Source organism: Astyanax mexicanus, chromosome 17 (genome assembly GCF_023375975.1).
Source record: "Astyanax mexicanus isolate ESR-SI-001 chromosome 17, AstMex3_surface, whole genome shotgun sequence".
Classification (NCBI taxonomy): Eukaryota; Metazoa; Chordata; class Actinopteri; order Characiformes; family Acestrorhamphidae; genus Astyanax; species Astyanax mexicanus.
This window is the reverse complement of record NC_064424.1, coordinates 7,146,531-7,170,467: the sequence shown is the minus strand read 5'-3', so window position 1 is coordinate 7,170,467 and position 23,937 is coordinate 7,146,531. Positions and strand designations below refer to the sequence as shown.

General features: G+C 39.1%; 3 protein-coding genes across 3 annotated transcripts in view; 1 reads left to right on the top strand and 2 right to left on the bottom strand.

The window, feature by feature from the left end:
- rb1 (retinoblastoma 1) overlaps positions 1–23,937 on the top strand; it is a 58,622-nt gene that overhangs the window by 15,621 nt on the left and 19,064 nt on the right. The window contains exons 12-18 of the mRNA XM_022676016.2: positions 88–175; positions 810–926; positions 1,014–1,070; positions 1,744–1,775; positions 1,885–1,961; positions 2,891–3,096; positions 21,482–21,597. Of these exons, the coding sequence (XP_022531737.2) occupies positions 88–175; positions 810–926; positions 1,014–1,070; positions 1,744–1,775; positions 1,885–1,961; positions 2,891–3,096; positions 21,482–21,597 (693 nt within the window). The remainder of the gene's footprint in view (positions 1–87; positions 176–809; positions 927–1,013; positions 1,071–1,743; positions 1,776–1,884; positions 1,962–2,890; positions 3,097–21,481; positions 21,598–23,937) is intronic.
- Positions 3,688–7,636, bottom strand: LOC111193870 (lysophosphatidic acid receptor 6-like). Its single transcript, XM_022676018.2, has 2 exons — positions 7,446–7,636; positions 3,688–4,872 (listed from the first exon to the last, which is right to left on the bottom strand). The coding sequence occupies exon 2, from the start codon at positions 4,780–4,782 to the stop codon at positions 3,817–3,819; it is 966 nt and encodes a 321-aa protein (XP_022531739.2). The 5' UTR covers positions 4,783–4,872; positions 7,446–7,636; the 3' UTR covers positions 3,688–3,816.
- lpar6b (lysophosphatidic acid receptor 6b) lies at positions 12,708–19,171 on the bottom strand. Its single transcript, XM_022676017.2, has 2 exons — positions 18,723–19,171; positions 12,708–16,188 (listed from the first exon to the last, which is right to left on the bottom strand). The coding sequence occupies exon 2, from the start codon at positions 16,156–16,158 to the stop codon at positions 15,148–15,150; it is 1,011 nt and encodes a 336-aa protein (XP_022531738.1). The 5' UTR covers positions 16,159–16,188; positions 18,723–19,171; the 3' UTR covers positions 12,708–15,147.

Here is a 23,937-nt window from a genome sequence, read left to right as displayed (position 1 = left end):
GTTGTGATCAGTACAAAAATATGCTCCTGTGTTGACAGCTTTCTCTGTGCTCCTGCTTTTATTTCACATGATTTTTCTGTTTTCCAGAGCTGCTATGAATTCGATACAGCAGCTGAGGGGAGGACTTACCTCAGCCAGTGACCAGCCCTCTGGCAATCTTATTGTTTACTTCAAGGTACAGTTTTAACAAAAAGAACCTTGTGTATAATTGTTTCGGCCCAGCGAGACACATTTGATTTCATGTTTAAAAAAAACTGCATTAAAATAATATATAAAATAAATATCATTTTTATTACATCTATGGAAATGCAGTACATGTGCAAAAAAAATCCCAGCCACGATTAGTTTTTCAGGGCGTCCTGGGGTAATTTTCTCTTTTATGGGGGTCCTCTGTTATTTTATTCCTGTCCGGAATGGCAATCTGTGTTTTTTTTTTTTCAGACGTCCACTAAGAAAATTACAGGCTGAATTATCTACTGTTTTTCGCTGAACTCCGTGGTCCTCCGGTAATTTTAGTGCCATCCGGATCCACATCTGTGTTTTGTCACCTCACATGGAAGCAAGTGTTTTATCACTGAGTGAAATGTAAAATATTTTTCACAGACGCCCCCCTGAGAAACTAATCCCGTCCGAATAGGGCTTATGTTTAAAATAAAAGGTCTTTATTGGTAATATAATGATGTTTTGGTTTGTTGGGGCACATTTTTGTGCATTGAGCTGTGAAAACAACTTAAGTAAACAAGTGAACTGTGTGTGTGAAACACTCTCAGAAGTAAACTGAATTAATTCCATTAAAATGCTCTTTACAGAACTGCACTGTGGACCCATCAGAAGAGATCACTAAGCGGGTTGGACAGCTGGGTCAGATCTTCTGCCAGAAGTTTGCTGAAGCTGTTGGTCAGCGCTGTGAAGGCCTGGGCAAAACGGTACTGAAGAAAACTCATAGATCACCTGCTATTAAAGATTAAAAAAATTAAAGCTCACTTTTTTTGTTTGTTGGTTTTGGTCTACAGAGGTTCACTCTTGGTGTCCAGCTCCACTACAAAGTCATGGAGTCCATGCTCAAATCAGTGAGTAGAAATACATGTAAATAAAATAATTCATGTAAGAACTGTTAAATGGATTTACTAATACATGTCAAAACATTTGAATATCGTTGAAAGCTACTTTATTTCAGTAATTCAGTTCAAAATGTGAAACTCATGTTATATAGATGTATTACACACAGAGTGATCTATTTTAAGTGTTTATTTCTTTTATTGTTGATGATTATGGCTTACAGCCAGTGAGAACCCAAAAATCAGTGTCTCAGAAAATTTAAATATTATATAAGACCAATTGGTTCTGTTGGCAGTGTGGGCAGTGTGCCAAGTCCTGCTGGAAAATGAAATCCACATCTCCATAAAAGTTTTCATTAGCAGAGGAAAGCATGAAGTGCTGTAAGATTTTGTGGGAAAACAAAACTGCACTGACTTTAGACTTGATAATAAAACACAGTGGATCAACACCAGCAGATGACATGTCTCTCCACACCATCACTGATCATCAGTAAAGTTTACATTTACATTATTTAAAATTTTAAACTATAGTAGTGAGGCTGTGTTTACTTTACTAAATAGAAACATTAATACATCACCAGGCTCTATAAACTTGGTAACATGATTCATTCATTTTCATCACAATTGATTTAGTCCTCTATAACTGTGGTTCTAATTGCTGTGTTTGGGTTGTTGATGTTTTTAGGAAGAGAAGAGGCTCTCTGTGCAGAATTTCAGGTAAATGTTTCACTCCTGAAAAAACCTCACCATCTAGATACTGTATATTAGCATGTGCATGCAGAATCAGATCAGTGTTGTGAGAGTTTGTGTTTGTTTTTCTTCACAGTAAACTCCTCAACAATGCTACGTTCCATACCTCACTCCTTGCCTCTGCACTTGAGGTTGTGTTGGCAACCTATGTTGGTAAGCTGTCTTAAAGCTACTTAGACCTTTTGTCTGATAATTATGGCTGCACTATATATTGTATTCAAAATATTTTCATTTTGTTTGACAATATCTGCCATTTTATCGATTATATCTGTCTTACATTTGTTTTTATCAGACTATTTTTTTATCGAACTAGTTTTTATCACACTATTGATGCACAGGTTGCATTATCAGTATCATGCCATGTTGCTTCATTGACTTCTGGTGAAATTTGGTTCTGTAAGTTCTGTTTTTGTTAATATTGCAATATACAACTTATACAAATTAGACCACATTTAGAAACTATGGAATGTTCACAATCCATCAAACAAAGCAGAACTACTTAAATTTCTGCACCAGGAGTGGCATAAGGTCATCCAAAAGCAGTGTGTAAGACTGATGGAGGAAAATATGCCAATACTCATAAATCTGTGATTTAAAAATCAGGGTTATTCCACCAAATATTGATTTCTGAACTCTTAAAACTTTCTGAATATGAACTTGTTTTCTTTGCATTATTTCAGCTCTGAAATCGCTGCTTCTTTTTAGTTATTTTGATCATTTCTCGTTTTCTTCAAATAAATGCTCTAAATTTCCAAAATATTTTTTACTTAGAATTTGGGAGAGATGTTGTCTGTAGTTTAAAGAATAAAACGACAATGTTCATTTTACTCAAACATAAACCTATAAATAGCAAAATTTTAAAAGTTTTAAAGGGAACTCTTAATGTTTTCCCGAGCTGTATATCGCAGAACAGCAAAATATCACAGTGTAAATTTGAATAAAGGACAGTGGGCAGAACTGGTGATGTTCTGATTAATTCTCTCAGTTTATTGGGCAGACAGCTACAGGTCCTTGAGGGTAAAAGATTGATGGTCAGAGAGTCTCTACCTTGCTTTAATGGTCTGTTATTGAACACTCTGTAGGAGGTTCCCTGAAGAATGGCGGCAGTGAATCACCAGAGACTGATCTGTGCTTCCCTTGGATCCTGGATGTTTTCCAGCTTCATGCTTTTGACTTCTACAAAGTAATTGAGAGCTTCATCAAGGCTGAACCCACCCTCAAGCACGACATGATCGAGCACTTGGGCCGATGTGAGCATCAGATCATGGAGAGCATTGCGTGGAAAGCGGTAAGCTTCACTGGCTTCTTAATCTTATAATACATGAGACCAAAAGCTCGGATTATACAAATATAAAAAGTTTCTAATTTTGTAATGAGAACAAATGAATGATTACAACACATCAGAACAGTGAAAAGTAAATGAGGCTACGTTCACATTACAAGACACATTGCTCAAATCCGATTTTTTTGCCTTGACGGTTCACATTCACAAACATAAGTGACCTGTGCTATGAACTATGCAACACCCTCTGTTGATGTTGTATGATGTGATTGTTTGACAGTTCCAGTTAAACTGGTGAAAACAGGGCCTGGTTTGCTGAAAAGCATTACGATTCTTATAAGCCCAAATGGAACTGGTTTAAGAAAAGCACTGACTGCGTCTCAATTTTTAAAGGAAATCAAATCACATTCAGTCTAAATTTGAAATAAATCTTTCATATTTAACCTGTATTTTAAACCTTTACTTGCAACACTAAGTGTCCAGCTCTGGTCCAGGAGGGTCTTAAACATGTTCCAGCAGATAATTCGGCTTGTAACTCACAACTAGCACTCCGGCCATTGTCCAAACTACCCACAAAGTCCAGTTTATTAAGTTATTTGCCAGTTTTACTGCTGCGTTTGCTGCAGTAGAGCTCACAGCAGTGGGCTGAGCATTTTCTATGAGGGAACTGAAGGGATAACTCTTGCTTAAACATGTCTGTTGTCTTTCATGCTGTTGAAACATTTTTCACTCTCCCTGGCTGCCACTCCCCCTGTGTCCCGCGACCTGTTTGTGCACCAGGTTGCTTGAGAAGTAGTAGATCAGGGGGTTGAGGCAGCAGTTACTGCTGGCTAGGGAGAGCACGATCGGATGCAGCGCTGTGGTGACTTTAGCTAAACCGCAGCTGCGCAGGACCCCCGTGTGAGTCAGTGTGTAGCCCAGCAGGTTGAAATGATAGGGGGCGAAGCAGAGCAGGAAGACCCCCAGCACCCAGTAGATGACGGTGAGGGTTCGTTTGTGGTGTGCCTTATTACGGAGGGCTAGTTTGCACAGCACACGCAGGACGCTGCAGTAGCTGAAAATCAGCAGCAGAGCAGGTAGCAGAAAGGCCGCCTGCACCAGGGCCAGAGCGACCAGGATGAAGGTGTGGTGCCGCTGTGAGGAGGGGTCCAGCATGCATGGGTGGTTCCTCAGAGATGCTGCAGAGAGCAGGAACGGCAGGGTCAGGCTGAGCGCAAGAACCACTAACCAGATCATTGAGCTGAGCACGCGAGCCGTGCGGACCTGTCTCAGGCGCTGCAGCAGAGGATGAACCACGGCGAAGTATCGGTCCACTCCTATACACACCAGGAAGAAGATGCCACCATATAAGCTGATGTATTTGAGCGTGAAGGTCAACAGACAGAAGGCACGTCCTGGAAACCAGGCACTGTCGTGATACCGATTATAGTAGTAATAGATCCTCAGTGGAAGAGATACAATGAAGAAAAGATCCACAGCCGCCAGATTGGCCATGTAAACAGCAGTACTGGTGAGGTTGCGAGGTATGATCCACAAGCGACGCAGCGCCATGACGTTACTGGCCAGGCCGAAGCTGAAGATGAGGCTGTAGGCGATCTGGTAGTAGGCGAAATGATAGTTGGTGTCCACAGTGCAATTGAAAGACGTCAGCATGGTGGTGGTGGTGGTGGTGGTCCTATTCATCATATCCATGACAACAAACCAACGTTCTTCCTGTCTTTCCTCATGAGTCAAAGCCTGTGTTCTTCATGACTTGTGTCCAGGGCTGAGTGACTAACGTGCCTGTGGGCAAAGCAACAGTGCGCAAGTTGGTCAAGCCAATCATACAGGTATAAAAGAAGTAGCACAGCAAACATATATACATATAGTCAAATAGTCATTTAGTTATCCCTCTTCTTCTGTTGACATTCAATATTTGTCCACTGCCAGGGTGTGGGCGGCTTCAGCGCAGCCAGCTGTGATTGTGTGTAGTTTGTGTGTGTGTGTGTGTGTGTTAGTTATAATAGGGTGTGTCAGAAGCAGGTGCTTTTGACCACAGTACTCCTCAGTATTATTCTGGACTTTATTCACAGTCAGTTTGCTTCAGTTAAAAAGGACGTTTTCCATTCCCGTTTCCTACTTCCTCTCCTTCTGCTCATTTCCTAGTGACTCAGACTCAATAGACCCTTTTAGAGATCTGACAGCTTGGGAAAGATGAATGTACACATCATGTGTTTTTCATTATTTATTTATTTATTTAATTTATTTTCTACATCGTAGATTAATATTAAATACATAAAGACAATTAAGGGACAAATATGGAATTACGTAGTAAACAATAAAAATCCCCTGATCTAAACATGATGAACTGAGATTTGGTGATTTGAGGTGATTTTAATTGGGGTGAGCTGGAGCTTCACAGCGTGAAAGAAAAGCAGCAACTATTGTTCAGCACCCCCAGGAACTCCTTCCTACAAGGCGCTGAGAAAACTATTCCAGGTGACTCTCCCTCATGAAGACACTGAGATTAAAATACCAATAGTGTGCAGATCTGTCCTCAAAGATAATTGTGCTTCTTAGAAGAATCTAAAAAATATATATAAAAAGTATTCTGGTTTCTTTAACAATATTAAACTTACAATGTTAAAGAAATCATAAAAAGAAAGAAAGAGGTGTGTCCAAACTTTTAACTGGTACTGTAGTTCTTTCTGAAACATAAAACTCAAGTGAATTCTAGACAGTATTCAATTATAAACTGTTCATTTGCAGTTTAGGATTTAGAGAAAACTAGCTTTATGAATCTTCACTTTTGTGTAGTCCTATCAGTGAAATATTTAGTAGGCCTACAACAAGAGTCTAAATTGTTTAACAGGGAAATACATACACAGAAAGCAGCATCCTGCTTACACAAGTTTTTAAGGAACTTTTTTGAGTTTAAGTAACTAGTTTGAGTATGTATAATGTTGGTGTAGTATAGCACGCACATTCTAAAATAAAGGTTTTTGCATGAATACTTTAAAATGAGCCAATTAAAGAATTCCCTTTGGTTACATAAAGAAACAGTTTGTGTGTGTAAAGAATTGAAGTGTTTTACCTATTTAAAAGTTTAACATGCACAGAGTTTCTTTTCTAAATGGAGCTAAAAGAGGTTATTGTATGGTACCCAAGCTTAACACTACATTTACATTTAAGGCATTTATCAGATGCCCTTATTCCTTATTAGACGCCCTTATATAGAGCGACATACAACAGTGCTTTGTTGTTTACCTTATTATATCCATAGCTAGATTGTAGAGATAAGGATAAAGAGAAACACAAAACTTTAAAAAAGCTGATGTTTAGAACCCTTGGATAATAGTTTAAAAACTCTTTGAAAAGATGAGTCTTCAGTCTGCGTTTGAAAAACCACAAGTGACTCTCTTGTCCTTGGTTCTCTTAACACCGTGAAGAGCCGGGATGTTTGTTTTCTATTGGTCCTGAGGGATGGTGGTTCGAGCCGAGTCGTACTGGAAGCTCTAAGAGCTCTTTTGGGCTCTTTTGACCATCAGTGCCATCAAGTAGGAAGGAGCTGGTCTATGGACTCTGTGAACATTCAGTTTTTTTTTTTTTTTTTTTTAACCATTTAATCCTTGTGTGGTGTTCGGGTCTGTGGGCCCCGTTTTCATTTTTCATCAAATGATACTAAAAAAATATTTTTTCAAACTCAAACTGTGAAAAACATATATCAAAACACATTTTCGATAAACACACACTGTACACCCCCCCCCCCCCCCCCCCCCCCCACATTTATATTACATACAGTGTGTTTGGCCAAGGGCTAATAAACATTGCTTCATTTGTAAATTTGAAACTAAACAAATGTTCTACTCATATCTTGAGTTTAATTCATTTTCTTTTACATTTTATTAAAAAACTAATAAAAAAAAAGTAGCACTTTTTGAAATAAATGTAACATAAGAAAGGTAAAGGGCAAATATTAACCATGTAAGCTGTTTATATTGCTTGCAATTTAGGTGAAGCGAGCATGTGTAAAGCATTTTAATGTAGAATTGCTTAATTTTGCTGAATTAAATACAAGTAACAAAGTAAACGAGTAACAAAAATATGAACACCACACAAGGGTTAAAATAAAAAAGGAGACTTGGAGACAGGGCTTATGTATATTGTAGCTTACTTCGGTAAATTTGGTTCGCAGTAAAAATCCCATGTAGATTTGATGCTCAAAGCTCATATTGTAGATTAAAGATCTGATATAATGTCAATCATCGTATTTACTGTACTAAAGGAGGGACAGTTAAGCTACAGCATGGTTTAAAAGGGTAGCGGAGGACTATCCCTATATATAAAGAGCTATAAATATATTTAAATTGTCTTACCGTTTTGTCCTGCTGGTTTCATGTTGCCTGCCTCCGAGCTGCCTGAGCTGCTGCTGCTGATCTGTGATCACTGTCTGTCTGCAGACGAGTATCGTTTGTAGCATAACTAATGAGCAAGAGAGCGAGCCCACAGACATGATTAAATTAGTGTGTACATATGCAAACAATGGTGTTCACCACTGAGTTCACCACTGAGTAAGTGGTGGTTCTGTGCACACAAGTGCTGTCTTCTGCTGTTATTTAATGATAGATTTTTGAGTAGTTTGACTCTATTGATGTGTGGAATGAATTCAATTCATATCTTCACTCTTATCCTAAAACAGCTGTTTGTTTTAGTGTGTATCAGTAAAATAAGGGCAGAGAGATTAAGCAGCTGCTTTGTGTTGGTGTGAATTTTGAAGTCTTTATCATGCACTATTGGCACAGGACTCTTCTTACATTTCTGTGCTGCTTTCTGCAAATTCCTTCCCTCCAGAAACAAGCAGTGACACATGCTTTTCCCCTCAGTGGGTTCTGCAATCTTTTCCTGCAGATTCCTCTTTGTTTTTTGGAGAGAGCATGTCTCTGCTGCCTTTAAGATAAAGGGTTTTAAAGTGGTTATATATTTAGTAAATGAATGGAGGTTTAACGATAGATATTTGAATATGTACAGTATAGCATATGTTCATGTTAATTTTATGTAACCATAGAAAATTATCTGTGCAACTGTATACACCGAAAAAATACTCATGTAGATACAGGTTTCATTTAGAATTTGTGGCCAGTAGGGCCATATATTTGGGCTGCATGATATATCATTGTACAAAGTATCGTCATCATGATGTGCGCAATGTCACTTAAGACAATTAAATCAAACACGTCATGTTGCAATGTTTAACTCTTGACACAAGAAGTACTTTAGATACACAGTGCTGTCTCTGTATCTGTGTAAATGACAGGCTGCTGCTGCCTGAGAAGCATGAGGGGGGATGGGTGCAGGAGTAAACACGAGGTAACTGTGGCCTCCCACATGGTTGGGCACATGCTTATAAATGCACGTGTCAAAAGCTGTGCACCTCAGTCCAGCACAGTTTTGCAGTGCAGATATTTCCAGTTACAGCTGAATTCACACTTTTAATCCCAGGAAACATTCTTATTTACCTTTTTAAAAGCCATTTTAATGCCTGATTAAAAGGCCGATTACTTTTATTTTGCTGTTTTCCTCGGGTTTTAAGAGCTCGATGCTGACTCAGCTCTTGATTGGTCCAGAGACCAGACAGCGTGTGGGTGGGGGCGGGGCTGGTGACATCATGGCCCCTGCATTGTTTAATATTGCGATATATATTGTAGAAAAATATTTACATTTACATTTGTACAACTGTATACACCGAATATTTAGAAAATGTAGAAATTATGGCCAGTATGTGCCATATATTATCATATTGTGATACATTTTCTTAGCATGTCAACAATAAGCTTTAATAAGCATATTGAGAATTAAGGGCCTAAAGAATACTGACCCTCGCTTCCACTTTGTTATATCACTGACAGTTGGCTGGGGAATATTTAGTAGTGAGTAGTGAAATTTCACGACTTGGCCACAGTGCTGGAGTTCACAGAGCTCCTAAGAGAGACCCATTCTTTCGCTAATGTTTGTAGAAGCAGTCTGCATGACTAGGGGCTTGGGTTATATACACCTTTGGCCATGGAACTGCATCTCAATACATTTCCAGCAGAGCTAAGCACTGCAGTACACTGCTGCTCGAATTAACTCTTCACTGCTGAACCATACATAACCACAGAACCACAATGTCTCATGTAGCTGAATATAGTGGCGTACTCATTACTGAGTACATTTACTGTAAACAGCCCCTCCTCCAGTAGAAAAAAAATATGAGAACTTGTCTAGGCTGCAACAGTCAGTCAACATAGTTGAAAATAACCAATTTTCAGTTTAGAGGATTCGCTGATTGGTACCGTAATGCAGTACACAGAGTGCTGGTGACCGAACGCAATGGGGGAAGAGTTTAGGCTTGCATTACAGATTACACATTTACTTACTAAATTTTAGAACATTTCTCATTTAAATCTCTTTTGTGGATTGAAAACACATTTAAATCCAACGTTCAGTTTGTTTCTATTGTAGAGAAAAGGTAGAGAAGGTAGGGAAGGTAGAGAAAAATAGAAACAGCTAGACTCTATACCCACAGGAAACAGTTAATTAATCAGGGATTATTTCTGCCACACCCTCCATCTCTAATTTGTAAAAATAGTCAGATTAGTTGAGATTAGTAGATTAAGTTAAAGCTCTGAAGTGATCACAGTAGATGCACTTAAAACCCCAAGTGTGAATGGCTAGGCTATTTTGGATTATCAGAGCACAGATGAATGCCATGGTAGTGAATGGGACCAAATACAGCTAATTTGGGGGTAGAGGTAATCTAAGCGCTGCCACTATGATTAGATCACCGGTTCAAATCCTGTTTGTTTAGCTTTAGCTAGTCCATCAGCTACCGGAGCCCTGAGAGAGCACAATTGGCCTTGCTCTCTCTGGGTGAGGAGATGTCACTCTCTCCCCTTATCACTCCAAAGGGTGATCTCGTTCAGCACAAGGCGTCTGTGAGCTGATGTATCAGAACCAAGTTGCTGCATTTTCCTCCCGAGTGTGCTGTGATGCTACTCGACAATACTGCATCAGCAGCAGTTCAAAAAGAGGCGGAGTCTGACTTCACATTTATCATAGGAGGCATGTGTTGGTCTTCACCCTCCTGGTGTTGGGGCATTACTAGTGATACATTACATTACATTACATTACATTTGGCAGACGCTTTTGTCCAAAGCGACTTACAATATTGAAGTGCAAATAATAGAAGAGGTTAAGTACAAAAATAATAGAAGTTAAAAATAAAGCATCTATAGATAGGGCCTTAAGGAGGTCAGAGGGAAATAATGGGATAGAGGAGTAGAGAAGAGGAAGAAGGAGATGAGGTTAGAATTAGTTAGTTTGTTAGAGGTGTTAGAGTAAGTGCTCTTTGAAGAGCTCTGTCTTCAGGAGTTTCTTAAAGATAGCGAGAGATTCTCCTGATCTGGTAGTGGAAGGTAGTTTGTTCCACTATTGGGGAACTCTGTATGAGAACAGTCTGGATTGCTTTGTGTGAATGTTTGGCAAAGCGAGGCGACGTTCATTGGAGGAGCGCAGCGGCCGGGAGGTAGCGTAAGCCTTCAGGAGCGAGTGCAGGTAGGAAGGAGCCTGTACTGTCATCACCTTGTAGGCGATAGTAAGAGCTTTGAATTTGATGCGAGCAGCAACCGGTAGCCAGTGGAGCTCAATGAGCAGCGGAGTGACATGTGCCCGTTTTGGTTGGTTGAAGACCAAACGTGCTGCTGCATTCTGAATCATCTGTAGTGGTTTTACTACACAGGCCGGGAGGCCAGTTAGTACGGCATTGCAGTAGTCGAGGCGTGAGATTTACCACAGCTTGTACCAGGAGTTGGGTGGCCTGTTGCGTCAGAAACGGTAGAATTTTTCCGATGTTGTAAAGCGCAAAGCGGCAGGATCAAGCAACTGAGGCCACATGGTGCGTGAAGAGAAGCTGGTCATCAACCATGACACCCAGGTTCCTAGCAACCTTTGTCGGTGAGAGAGAGAGAGAGAGAGAGAGTCGATGGTTATGGCAAAGTTGTGTTGAATAGAAGGTTTTGCTGGTATGACCAGAAGTTCAGTCTTTGAGAGGTTTAGTTGGAGGTGATGCTCCTTCATCCATGCGGATATGTCTGAGAGACACTGTGATATTCGTGCAGAGATTGAGTGATCATCTGGTGAGAACGACAGGTATAGCTGAGTGTCGTCAGCAAAGCAATGGTAGGAAAAACCATGTGAGCGGATAACCCGACCTAGAGAGGTGGTGTATATTGAGAAGAGAAGAGGTCCCAGTACCGAACCCTGGGGAACCCCAGTGGGTAACGAGTGGGCTGGGGACAGCCGTCCTTGCCATGACACCCTGAACGAGCGCCCAGTGAGGTACGATCTGAACCATGACAGCGCATTGTCTGAGCTCCCCATGTTCGAGAGTATAGTTAGGGGGAGTCTTTATGAGTGGGTGGGCAATTGACCTTGTAAATTGGGGAGATAATGGGATAAAAAAAAGTGATACCATACATCACAGCATAGTAATGTAGGTTTAATAGAGATTGATGGAGAGATTTATCTGGATAGGCTTTTTTTTATCATCACTCCAGTATAAGTATAGATAACCAACATTTATACATATATAAGGTATATATAAGGTAACAAAGTATTTGTACGTAATTACTTGACACCTCAGGTTAAACTTACAATAGGATTAGTGGTTGGAATAATTGGGACCTGTATTGCATCTGTGTTTATACACTGGCACATAGGAAGTGACATTAAACCCAGAAAAAATAAGAGCAATATCATACAAACCGTGACCGATTAATCACATGATGCTGTCCAAAAATAACACTGCTGCACACTGTTTGTTTGTTTCCCTATTGTACAATATTTCAGTTAAATATAGGCAACCATATTGCAGACAAGCTGTTTTTGCAGCACAAGCACGCTCAGTGATGAAACGTCGTTTTGCACAATTCAGAGCCCTGCTGAACAGATGTGTGGTTGCGTGACCTTTTTGTTTTGTATAGCCCTTAGCATGCAAAGTTGACCTTGAATTGTGAAATGTGAAGAGTTGTGAGTGAGTTTTTTCATGCATGTAGCTTTTAGCCAGGGTATCTACATATCCTTAAAGGGGACATGTTGTGCAAATCTTTTGGTTTAGAACAAACCTCAGACAATACACAGCGGGATCAGCGAACAGACTTCGTCTGAGGGAGGGATCTGTACCTATACTGTGTGTGGCAAGTCAGCAAAGGAGGAAGATGTAAGTAGTTTCAAATAGGGAGTTTTGTGCTTCTGTCGCAGTTCAACATGACGTAGCCTGTTTGTGTTTTGCCGTTTAGCACAAACAAACACGAACTTGTGATACACGCTCATGGGGCGTGGCCAGCAGGAGCTTATTTGCATAAAAAGTGACAGAGCCCCTAAATGGCTTGTTCTGAAAGGGACCGAAACTGGCAAGAGTAGAGCTGGTGAGATTTTATATATGAGTGATTTTGTGCAAAGAAGTTCATAAACATGTTTTGTATAACTATAGACCTTTTCTAACTTATATATGCAGACAATTCTATGCTCTGTTTTATTATGCCACCTTAAAAAAGTTGTGTTAATGTTTATAGAAAAAAACAAAGCTTGGTCTTTCAGTGTATCGCTTAGAAAACTATTGATTTATTAAGAAATTAAACAGCACAGTGGTTTGTTTTTGCTTAATACAGAACAGTATAAAATAATAAATAGTACTTACACAAATAAGTGTACAGGGAGCATTTATATACACTGTATTGCCAAAAGTATTCGATCACAATACAATAATAAAACAAGATAATACATAAATGCTTTATTCTTATTTGAGAACTTGTAAATGTAAATCAACTGAAGATAAGTATGCTTGTCTTTATATATTTAGATAACCAAAGCCCATTCCTAATAGCTGCATGATTCATAACACTGTAGCAAAATAAATTATTGTAGAGCATGTCAGGGGTCATAATTGAAAATAATAAAAATAGTATTTTAGTAGTATTGGTGTAAAATAAAGAAATCAACTCATTTACACTCCCTTCACATAAGAAAATGTCACTTCAGGCATTGTGACATTCACTGCTGAAATACCTTTGCATTATTTATGTTGCCATTGATGTTAAACAATACATTTACTACAGAAACACAAACATGGTGATAGTAGATGTTTTTTTTTTTTGTCACTGTTAAACCTGTCACTATAATGGTTACTGACTTATCTTTCAGTATATGTGCATGACTTTAATAATTATTGATTTTCTCAATATTGCCCATTGTTTAAGTTAGCAAAAAGTTAGTTTTGTCGTCTTAAAATTGGAATAATATTGTTTACCTTGTATAATATGTCATCCCTGTAACAAAAACAGGGTATAAATTGTGGTCTCTGAGACCATTAAAAACATGTGAACTGCTGTCTACACTGATCTCTATTTCTATTCTGTTCAGATCCTTAAGGTTATTAAAAATATGCACAAATATCTTGGAAATGAACACAGACTGCAGACAGAGTTCAGTGTCCATATCCATATTTAACCTGGAGCCTTAATTTCATATATACATACTGTACATAAGTGTCAGTCAATAATAATAATCTGTGATATCTTCAAAAAGCAGGTTATATTTATACACAGATATAGCATAACAAAAATAACCACATCCTTTTTTCTACACCCATTTTTTTCAGCCCTGCTGTGCATAGTGTAGCAGTTTGTAGTTCTAAAATTACATACTGTAGTCCTTTATCTGTTTCTCTGCGTACGGTATTTTTCACACTATAAGGCGCACTGGATTATAAGGTGCACTATTGATGAAAGTCTATTTTCTGTTATATTTTCATACATAAGGTGCACTGTATAAAACAGGGGTGTCACCATGTTTTTCTTCTAAATCAGCTAATCCAGTAAAGTTAAGTAAACAAAACTGTATTTTTTAAATATATATATTTTTTTCCTTTTAAAGTCAAACAAGCACTGGATGTTTATCTACACAGATTTCTCCCCTGAAAATGTATTTATTTACAGTAAGCTTAGATTTCCAGATTTCTACTATGGCTGGGTGCAGCAGCATTAGCAGCTAATCGGTTGCTACAACCTAACTACCAGATTCCAAGGCGCACTGGCACCTGTTCTTCAGTATTTAAACCCTTCAGTGTCACTGATGGTATTAAAATAGTCCACCAACAGCCTCCTGTGGGCAGTTCTAACACCTCATACACCACTACTATTCCAGTCAGTGTCACTTTCAGTGCTGAAAACGAGAATAATCCACCGTCCAAATATTAGCTGCTGTGTTCCTGAACATTTTGAATTTAATTAACAGGAGGAAATGAATATAACAAAAGACTGTAGTCCATTTGTTTCTCTGCATACTTTATTATAGAACTACACAGTGTCCAATAATATGATTAATAGAGCTGAAAAAACAGATAATGGATGTAGAAATAGGGAAGTGGTTATATTGGCTATATTATATATTATATTGGCTCGCTCCAGCGAGAGATCGCTGGTTTGAATCCTGTTTATGTAGCTTGCCATCAGCTACTGGAGCCCTGAGAGAGCACAGTTGGCCTTGCTCTCTCTGGGTGGGTACAGTAGATGCCGCTCTTTTCCTCATCACTCCTAGGGTGATGTGGATCAGCACAAGGCTGCGTCTGTTGTATCAGAACTGAGTCGCGCTGAGCTTTCCTCCGAGTGTTAGCACTGTGATGCTACTCTGCAATGCTGCATTAGCAGCAGTTAAAAAAAAAAAGAGGCGGAGTCTGACTTCACATGTATCGGAGGGCGGAGGCATGTGCTAGTTTTCACCCTCCTGGTGTTCAGGCGTCACAAGTGATAGTGGGAGTCCTAATGAGTGGTTTGGGTAGTTGGCCTTGTAAATTAGGAAGCAAAATAAATCTGTCAGATATACAGTATATAGTATACAGTATATACACAGTGAAACAATAATAATTACATAAAAAATATACACAAAAAAAATTCACAGAACAGTCAACCCAGTCTTGTTGTGTTGGTATGGAATGTTTTGTAATTTATTTATTTATTTTTTTTCCCTTCCCTCTTCTTGTCCTCATAATGTGGACTCATCACTGAGGAATTTTGTTCTCAGGGACTTGCACACTGAGGATCCCGGTACATCCCAGTGCTTTATGCCGCTGCGGACGGCGTTCGACTTGCGCCTGATGGTGTTCTGGATGGTTTCAGAGGTGAAGTAATAGACAACAGGGTCGAAGCAGCAGTTAGTCACCGTGATGCAAAACGATACGGGGTAGAGGCTCTTGACGATCCTTTCCGTTGTGCAGTTGGTGATGGTTTGACTCCGGACTAGAGTGTAAAACACTAGATTGATGTTATACGGGACAAAGCAAAAGCAGAAGATGAGTAAATGGGCCACAATCATGCGCAAGATCTTGGTCTTGTTAAATTGCCCTTCGTGGTTTGAACCTGTAGGATGGCGCAGGGTCTTGATGATCATTATGGAGCAGAAGAGGTTGATCAGCAGTGGAATCACAAAGCCCACCATCTCCATGAACACCACCACTTTGGATAATTCAGACTTCCACTGTTGATTGCTGTATTTCTCGAAGCAGAAGCTGCGATTCGCAGTGCTGTCTGATATGTTTATTTTAAATCCTACTGAGAAGCTCCCCGACAGCACGATGATCCAAATTCCACAGCAGGCCATCTTCGCTTTTCTTTTAGTCCGCAGTGATCTGGACGCGAAAGGGTAAACTATGGCCAGAAAGCGATCAGCGCAGATGCACGTGAGGAACAGGATGCTGCCGTACAGGTTCGTATAGAACAGCGAGACTGAGATTTTGCAGAGGGTGTGTCCGAAAGGCCATGTCTGGTTAACGAAATAATAGATTCTGAAGGGCAGACTGAGGACGAAGAGCGTGTCGGAAACCACCAGGTTCATCATGTATATGGTGGTCTCGTTCCATTGTTGGAGGGTACGAGTAAAGATGTACAGAGCGACCATGTTCAGGAGCAGTCCCAGTATGAACACCAGGCTGAAGACGCTGCTGTATAACGTGTATTTGAAGTCATCTTTGAAATCACAGCTTACGTTGTTTGGCATCTTCACCCAGGGATAAAGTAGCGCTGCAGTCTGGGACAAAGAAAGAGGAGAGAGGAAAATGCTGTGTATTAGAAGATACATTAGAACAGGGGTGTCCAAACTACAGCCCGCGGGCCATTTGCGGAGGTATTTTAGAAATAGAATGAAAGTTGGCCCGCTGTTAAGCAGGTTTTTATAATGTGAGATTTAAAGTTTGAACGCTAGGTGTCAGAAACGGGCCAAATAGTCTAAAAGCGGCGAAGGTGCGCAGTTTTAGCGCAGAAAAACGGGCCAAAGAGTGTAAAAGCAGAGAGGGTGCGCAGTTTTAGCGCAGAAAAACGGGCCAAAGAGTCTAAAAGCGGAGAGGGTGCGCAGTTTTAGCACAGAAAAAAACAGGCCAAAGGGTCTAAAGGCAGAGAGAGTGTTCAGTTGTAGCACAGAAAAACGGGCTAAAGAGTCTAAAAGCGGAGAGAGTGCTCAGATATAGCGCAGAAAAACGGGCCAAAGAGTCTAAAAGCGGAGAGAGTTCGCAGTTTTGGCGCAGAAAAACGGGCCAAAGAGTCTAAAAGCGGAGAGGCTGCGCAGTTGTAGTGCAGAAAATCGGGCCAAAAGTTTCCGTAATTAAGGAGTTTAATATTAAGAGACATCATGAAATGAAACATCAATTTGAAATCTTAGTTTACCCAACACTGTCAAAGATAGATAAAGATAGTAAGTCAAGTAAAATTATGTGTAAATGAACGTAATCAGGAAAATGTATTATTTAAAGTGGTATATTTCATTATTTGTTTTATTACAAAGTCTGTGGCCCGTGACCTTTAAATATATTTCTCCTTCTGGCCCCCAACAAAAAAAGTTGAAGATGTAGAAGATGATACTAAATATTTGCAATATAACAGTATTATATTGTCTAACATTCAAATATTACTTTATAAAATATAGGGTTGCACCTATGCTGTATTGATCATTATCTACACCAATTCTGGCAGAATGTACTGATATATCATTTTTGCAAAACTAGATGATGCTTGACTGAATCCTGCAGCGTGTCCGCAGTGTGGGATGACTATATTTGCACGTGTTGCTGTATTGGAGCAATATTTATTTTTACACACACTCTTTTTAACTTTTTAAAATGTGCCCTTAATCAACCTGCACATTCTGTTCTAAATTTAAGCTTATTAATCTTATTTGCGATACAAAACACTGTCTTTACCAGAATATAACCCATAACTATTGGAATTATATAAATATCTGCAGTTATTGTTAAGTGAGAGTTGATATTGTTGATTCACTGTATTGGCAGATACTTGGAAGTCTGGTATCTACACTTTTTTTTTTTTTTTTTTTAATGTGTTCGTTTTATGTGGTAACAAGCAATTGAACAACATTTATTCAACTCAAATAAAATACCTTGTATGTCTAAATATTGTGAAATTCTACATCCATAAAGTTACACAAGTTGCTGACCCATAGGAGCAATGCACACACAGACAATAAAAAAATGTCTATACTCTATAGTGTAGAGAAAGAAGTACTGTATTGCCTTTACAGCATATAGTAATCATTAATGTATTGGCACCATGCCTAATGCATGGGCTAGAAGGGCTATAAAGCTTCCCGGCATTAAGCTCAAGCAGTGGGGAGAACTGTGTTCTCTGGGTAATCCAACGTCCAGCAAGATATGAAGATGATATGATTGGTTGTCCCAATACTTTGATTCATATTTATGTAATTTAAATGCAAAAATAATTAGTTTAAATTGTGTAACTTGAATAAAAACAGTTTAATTGTTTATTTCCACCTTAAGAGACCATTTTTGCAGATAGAGATTAAGCATAGTCTTGAACTACACAGCATTTTGAATAAAGATTTTATCTACAGCTAGGATTAGTCCCTGTCGAGTCCCTCTGCTTTACGTGTCTTCGTGTAAATGTGTGTGAATTTATATACTTCATAGCTTCTGTATTTGGAACAGGAAACGGGCAACAGTAGGTGTTCTATAATGTGCCGTTATATCTTGATCCCTGTAGCTACTCTTATTTAACTAATTATGGACCAATAGAAATACTCAAAAATAACTTTAGAATAAATTTAGAAGAATTAACTCTTATTTTACATTGGCTTACATTCAAAACTAAGAATAATTTCTATATTCTCCTTCTCCTATAAAGTCAGAATTTATTTTTAAATATATTAAACCAGATATAACGAGATTTTAGGGGCAGTTCTGTCCACTTTTATAAATTATAAAATTAGAAACTATAAGAAACAAATACAGAAAATAAGTATAAGTATACATTTTACAAAAGAAAACTTGAATATTAAAGCCTTACAGAAACTACAAATAACAGTAACTGTCTGTCAGATAGAAATGGTAAAATTGCACATTGCTCTTGTAGAAGCTGTGAGAAACTAGGAACTAAAATATTTGCTTGTACTCGGACCTGAGTGTGTGAAAGTTGGTAATACAGCATTTTTGTATATAATTAGATGTTCTATAAGTGCTGAACCCACAACCGGTCACTCGTGTTAATGTGTAATGTTGTACATGTGCACACACACACGCACACACACACACCTACCTTCTGGTCTTGTTCTTCTCAAAGGTGTTTTCTTTTGTGCTTCAGGCTGCAGTAAATGGCACCGCTGAGCTTTTTTAGATCCATCATCTTAATGTGAAACTCATGAGCAGACTTTCTTCAGCTGCCTTTGTTCTGGTTTCTTCCTCTTCTTAGGAGTGAAATGTTGAGCTCAGCCTAGTGGTAACAGACTTTCCTCTTCACTGGTGGCAGGTCTGGATAAGTTCCTATTCTTTTCAGGCTGTGGAGTCTGTAGATCATGCTGTCTGTTTCTGTGGTAGCCTCTGTGGATTCATAATCACACTGGAGATCTTGCCCAGGCTCAGAGTGTGTGAAAATAACCCAGTCTGACAGACAGGCGAGCTAAGTGGTTCATAAGGGGTGGAGCTTCAGCACATGACCCTCCTTCCCTCAAGCTTCTTCTTCTTTTTGCTGCTGTTCTCACCACACTGTTCTCTGCAGACTGGGAAAGTTTGTAAGCAAGTCCTGATATTCGTACAGTATTGTGACCTCATTCACCCATTATTTTTGTTGTCCCTTATCTAAAAACACATTCCACCCAGAGACAGCTATCCAAAGATCTTCACAAACTTCAAAAACAAATGGCAGAATGAATGGGACAGTAAAACATTTAACAAACTGTATGACATAGAGGACAAAGTTGGACGAACCTACACTAGAATGGACAGTCGTCTACACCAAACCATCCTTACAAAATGTAGAATCGGACACTCCAAGTTGACGCACCGACATCTACTAACTAGAGACGATGCTCCAACCTGTCATCTTTGTAAAGACAGACTTACTGTAAAACACATTTTAATGGACTACAAACCACTGCACTCAGATAGACTGAGGTTTTTTAATGAAAGTGAGATGCCAAATGTGCTTAAAACTGCAGCACCTGGGAGAATTATATATTTTTTTACTTTTTTAAATATAAAACATCTTTTATAATTGTTTTTGTGTGTGTGTGTGTGTGTGTGTGTGTGTGTGTGTATATATATATATATATATATATATATATATATATATATATATATATATATATATATATATATATATATATATATATAATTTTTTTTATTTTTTTTTTTTAATGACACAGTTTGAAGAATTGACTTAAGTACCTCCATAAAAATGACCCTAGTGTGTCGGCACGGCGTTAAAAACCTACTCAATCAATCAATATCTAATAACATTTTTATTTATTTGTCCTCACAAGTTTGTATTGCCACCAATTGCACGCTTATGCACATCACAGTTTCCATTTAATCATCGGCTGGAACTAGCTTGTGTGGTGAACCATGTGGTGTTCTCTCAGATCATCAGCTAATACGAAACAAAAGGAGAAGCAGTTCCAAATTTGCTGAGAAAGTCCCACATCTGTGACCACATAACGTGAGTAGAGATGTCGTCTCTACTGAATAGTGAAACTGCCTGACAGTAGACTGTAGGAGGTAATGGTAATTTACCTTGTCTGAGTAAAGCCAGTGGTAAACCAAATGTCTGGAAAAAACGAAGTGACTAAGAGTTAATAATAGTTTGAAATGTTGCTTTTAAGTCATGCGTCATTTTTCCTACCTTATAACAAAAAGTCAGTACTCCACAACTATGATTAGGAAATTGTTCTATATTCTAGATTAGACTGCTTACACCTAATCTTTGTTTCATGTGACCCTTTTTTTTGTAATTTTTTTCTACATTGTAATTGATAACATCAAAACTATGAAGGAACACGTATTTGATTATGAAGTAAACCAAAAAGAAAAGTGTTTAATAAGACAAAATATAACTCTTGGCTGTTTCTGTCTTAAAGGGGCACTAAACCCCTTGATTTTTGCTGACTCCTCACACAGTGATGTAAGATCATAATAAGGAAATTACGTTATTGTAAAGAGAAATGCATGTATGGCTCTTTAAAAATATATATAAAAAAAAAAAACACTATGAGCGGGAGGTCGCAGGTTTGCCTTCAAGCTGCTGGTGCTCAGAAGGAGCAAAATTGGCCTTGCTCCCTCCGGGTGGGTAGATGGCGCTCTCTCCCCACATCACTGAAGGATGATGTCTGCAGCACAGGGCGTCTGTGAGCTGATGTACCGGAACCGAGTCGCTGCGCTTTCGTCCGAGTGCGCTTTGATGCAACTCTAAAATGCTGCATCAGCAGCAGCTCAAAATGAAGCGGTGGCTGACTTTACATGTATCAGAGGAAGCATGTGTTAGTCTTCACCCTTCTGGTGTGTTGGGGCATCACTAGTGACAGGGGGAGTCCTAATAAGTGCTAAACTGAGGAGAAAATAGGAACAAGTTTGAAATCAAATTATATTAAAAAATAATAATAATATCTCCTTACTAAACCAAAAAAATAGTAACTTTTTTAAGAAAGTTGAAATGCTGGCTAATTTATCTAAGATAAATCTAAGATGGATCTAAGAAGCTCCCTCCGTATTTTGTATGATAATTGCTTTGCTGTCAATTGTAAGGTTAGGCTGTTTGCATTTTTTTTTTTTTTAGGTAAAATTTAAGGGTCCTGACGGAGGTTTATTGGTCTTATCTTTGTGGGACAGGAAAACGAGGAAGAAACTACAGGCGGACATTCTCTACATTCATACCACCTGCTATATAATTAAAGCTTCCTATTGGTTTATTGCTGACCAAACCAAGTTACAACATGCGTAGTATGTGGTGCAAGCACTGGTGTGTGAAAATGAAAGAGAATGCGAGTGTCTGTTCACCCCAAGCAATTTATTTCCCTTTTTCAGGATTCGCCTCTGTTTGAGCTTCTGAGACAGTCTCGAGAGGAGGGTCCGGGTGAGCAGGCCGAGCCTCCTGCTACTCTCAACCAGCCTCTACAACACAACCACACTGCTGCTGATCTGTGAGTAACAGAGACTTAATGATTTACCAGAAACTGATCTCTCAAACTATCTCAGATCTCTATTTTTAACAAAGCAATAACATAACGGAATAGAAACTCTTAACAATAATCTTAGCTTTCTTTTTTTTTTTTTTAAACAAAGATAAAGTAGCACTTTATTACAACAGAAGTAAACATTGTCAAATGGTAAACTAATGTATCAGCTAATTATTAATTGACACTAGTAAAGACAGTTTTAAACATATTACTTAATTGCAATGCCAGAGAATGTTTAATACGTTGATTGATAATGAAGTGAGCCATTTAAATAGCAAACAAGATTTTTAATACCAACATCCAATACACAGATCCACAGCATGAGGGATCTAAAGAGAGAGACAGGTATAGAGACAGGTATAGGGATTGGGATAGAGAGATGAATGAAGATTTAAATAGAGAGATGGAGATTGGTATGGGGATAGAGATTTGGATGGGGATGGAGAGAAGAATAGATATTGGGATAGACATTGGGTTGGAGAGAGGGATAAAGATTTGCATGGGGATAGAGAGGGGGATAGAGATGGGGATGGAGAGAGGAATAGACATTGGGTTGAAGAGAGGGATACAGATTTGCATGGGGATGGAGATTGAATAGAGAGGGATAGAGATTGGGATGGGCGTAGAGAGCTTGGGTAGAGAGATTGGATAGAGAGATTGATTGGATAGAGAGATTGATTGGATAGAGAGATTGAGACGGGTATAGGGATTGGGATAGAGGGATGGATGGAGATTTAAATAGAGAGATGGAGATTGGTATGGGGATAGAGATTTGGATGGGGATGGAGAGAAGAATAGAGATTGGGATAGACTTTGGGTTGGAGAGAGGGATAAAGATTTGCATGGGGATAGAGAGGGGGATAGAGATGGGGATGAGATGAGAGTTAGTTAATCCATATTTAAGCATAAACATATATAATTTATCTCATGACCCAACATCACTTAACCAAAAAAGCTAAAATACCACAAAGTTTTTGGGGAAAAGGGATTCTGCTGGGAAAAATGATGCCAAACCTGGTAAAATGTTGTTAAAGTTTCCAGACTGAATTATGTGCCATATCTCATCAACGTTACCAGCACTAATAAAAAGACAGAACTGTCAGGACTATCGGGGTTTCCATTCTGAAGTGGGCACAAGGGTTGATTCATTGTGTGATTGAGGAGAGACTTCTGCTTTTCTATTGTTGCTTTTTTTTTAACAGTCATCTGCTGATGTGGTTGTAAATAAAGGTGTGAAAGTTCTGGTAAATTAGACTAACAATTTTCTCCTTATTTGTACAAAGCAATGTTCATGCAGTGAGGAGTGTGCATGCAAAAAATATTCTTTCCCCAAGAGTAGTATGAGTACAAGTACAAGTATTTTTGTATTTGCTGATACCAATACCTACTTAGAATTAAGAGACCAGGAGCATTGTGTAATATTGTAGTTGTCAGTGCAAAGTAGTACAATGACACACTTCATGTGTTAATTCTGAGTTCTAAACAAACATATTTCTAAAAACGTTTATGCTTAGATAAAAAAAAATAGAGATTAGTTTACACTGTGGACGTTTTCATGTACATGTTTATTATCTCAGTGTGATCAGGTAAGATCATTGGATGTATGAATTCTGGTGTAAAGGTGGATGAACTGGGTGTTTCATGAGTTTCAAAGACGCTTCAAGGACAGTCCGACTTCCGTACTCTATCACTCCTTCACTCACTCCTGCACTCACTCACTCCTGCACTCACTCACTCCTTCACTCACTCCTGCACTCACTCACTCCTTCACTCACTCCTTCACTCACTCCTTCACTCACTCCTTCATTCACTCACTCCTTCACTCCTTCACTCACTCCTTCACTCACTCCTTCACTCCTTCACTCACTCCTTCACCCACTCCTTCACTCACTCCTTCACTCACTCCTTCACTCACTCCTTCACTCCCTCCTTCACTCCTTCACTCACTCCTTCACTCACTCGCTCACTCACTCACTCCTTCACTCACTCTTTCACTCCTTCACTCACTCCTTCACTCACCCCTTCACTCACTCCTTCACTCACTCCTTCACTCACTCACTCCTTCACTCCTTCACTCACTCCTTCACTCACTCCTTCACTCCTTCACTCACTCCTTCACTCACTCCTTCACTCACTCCTTCACTCCCTCCTTCACTCCTTCACTCACTCCTTCACTCACTCGCTCACTCACTCACTCCTTCACTCACTCCTTCACTCACTCACTCCTTCACTCACTCACTCCTTCGCTCACTCCTTCACTCGCTCACTCACTCACTCCTTTATTCACTCACTCACTCCTTCACT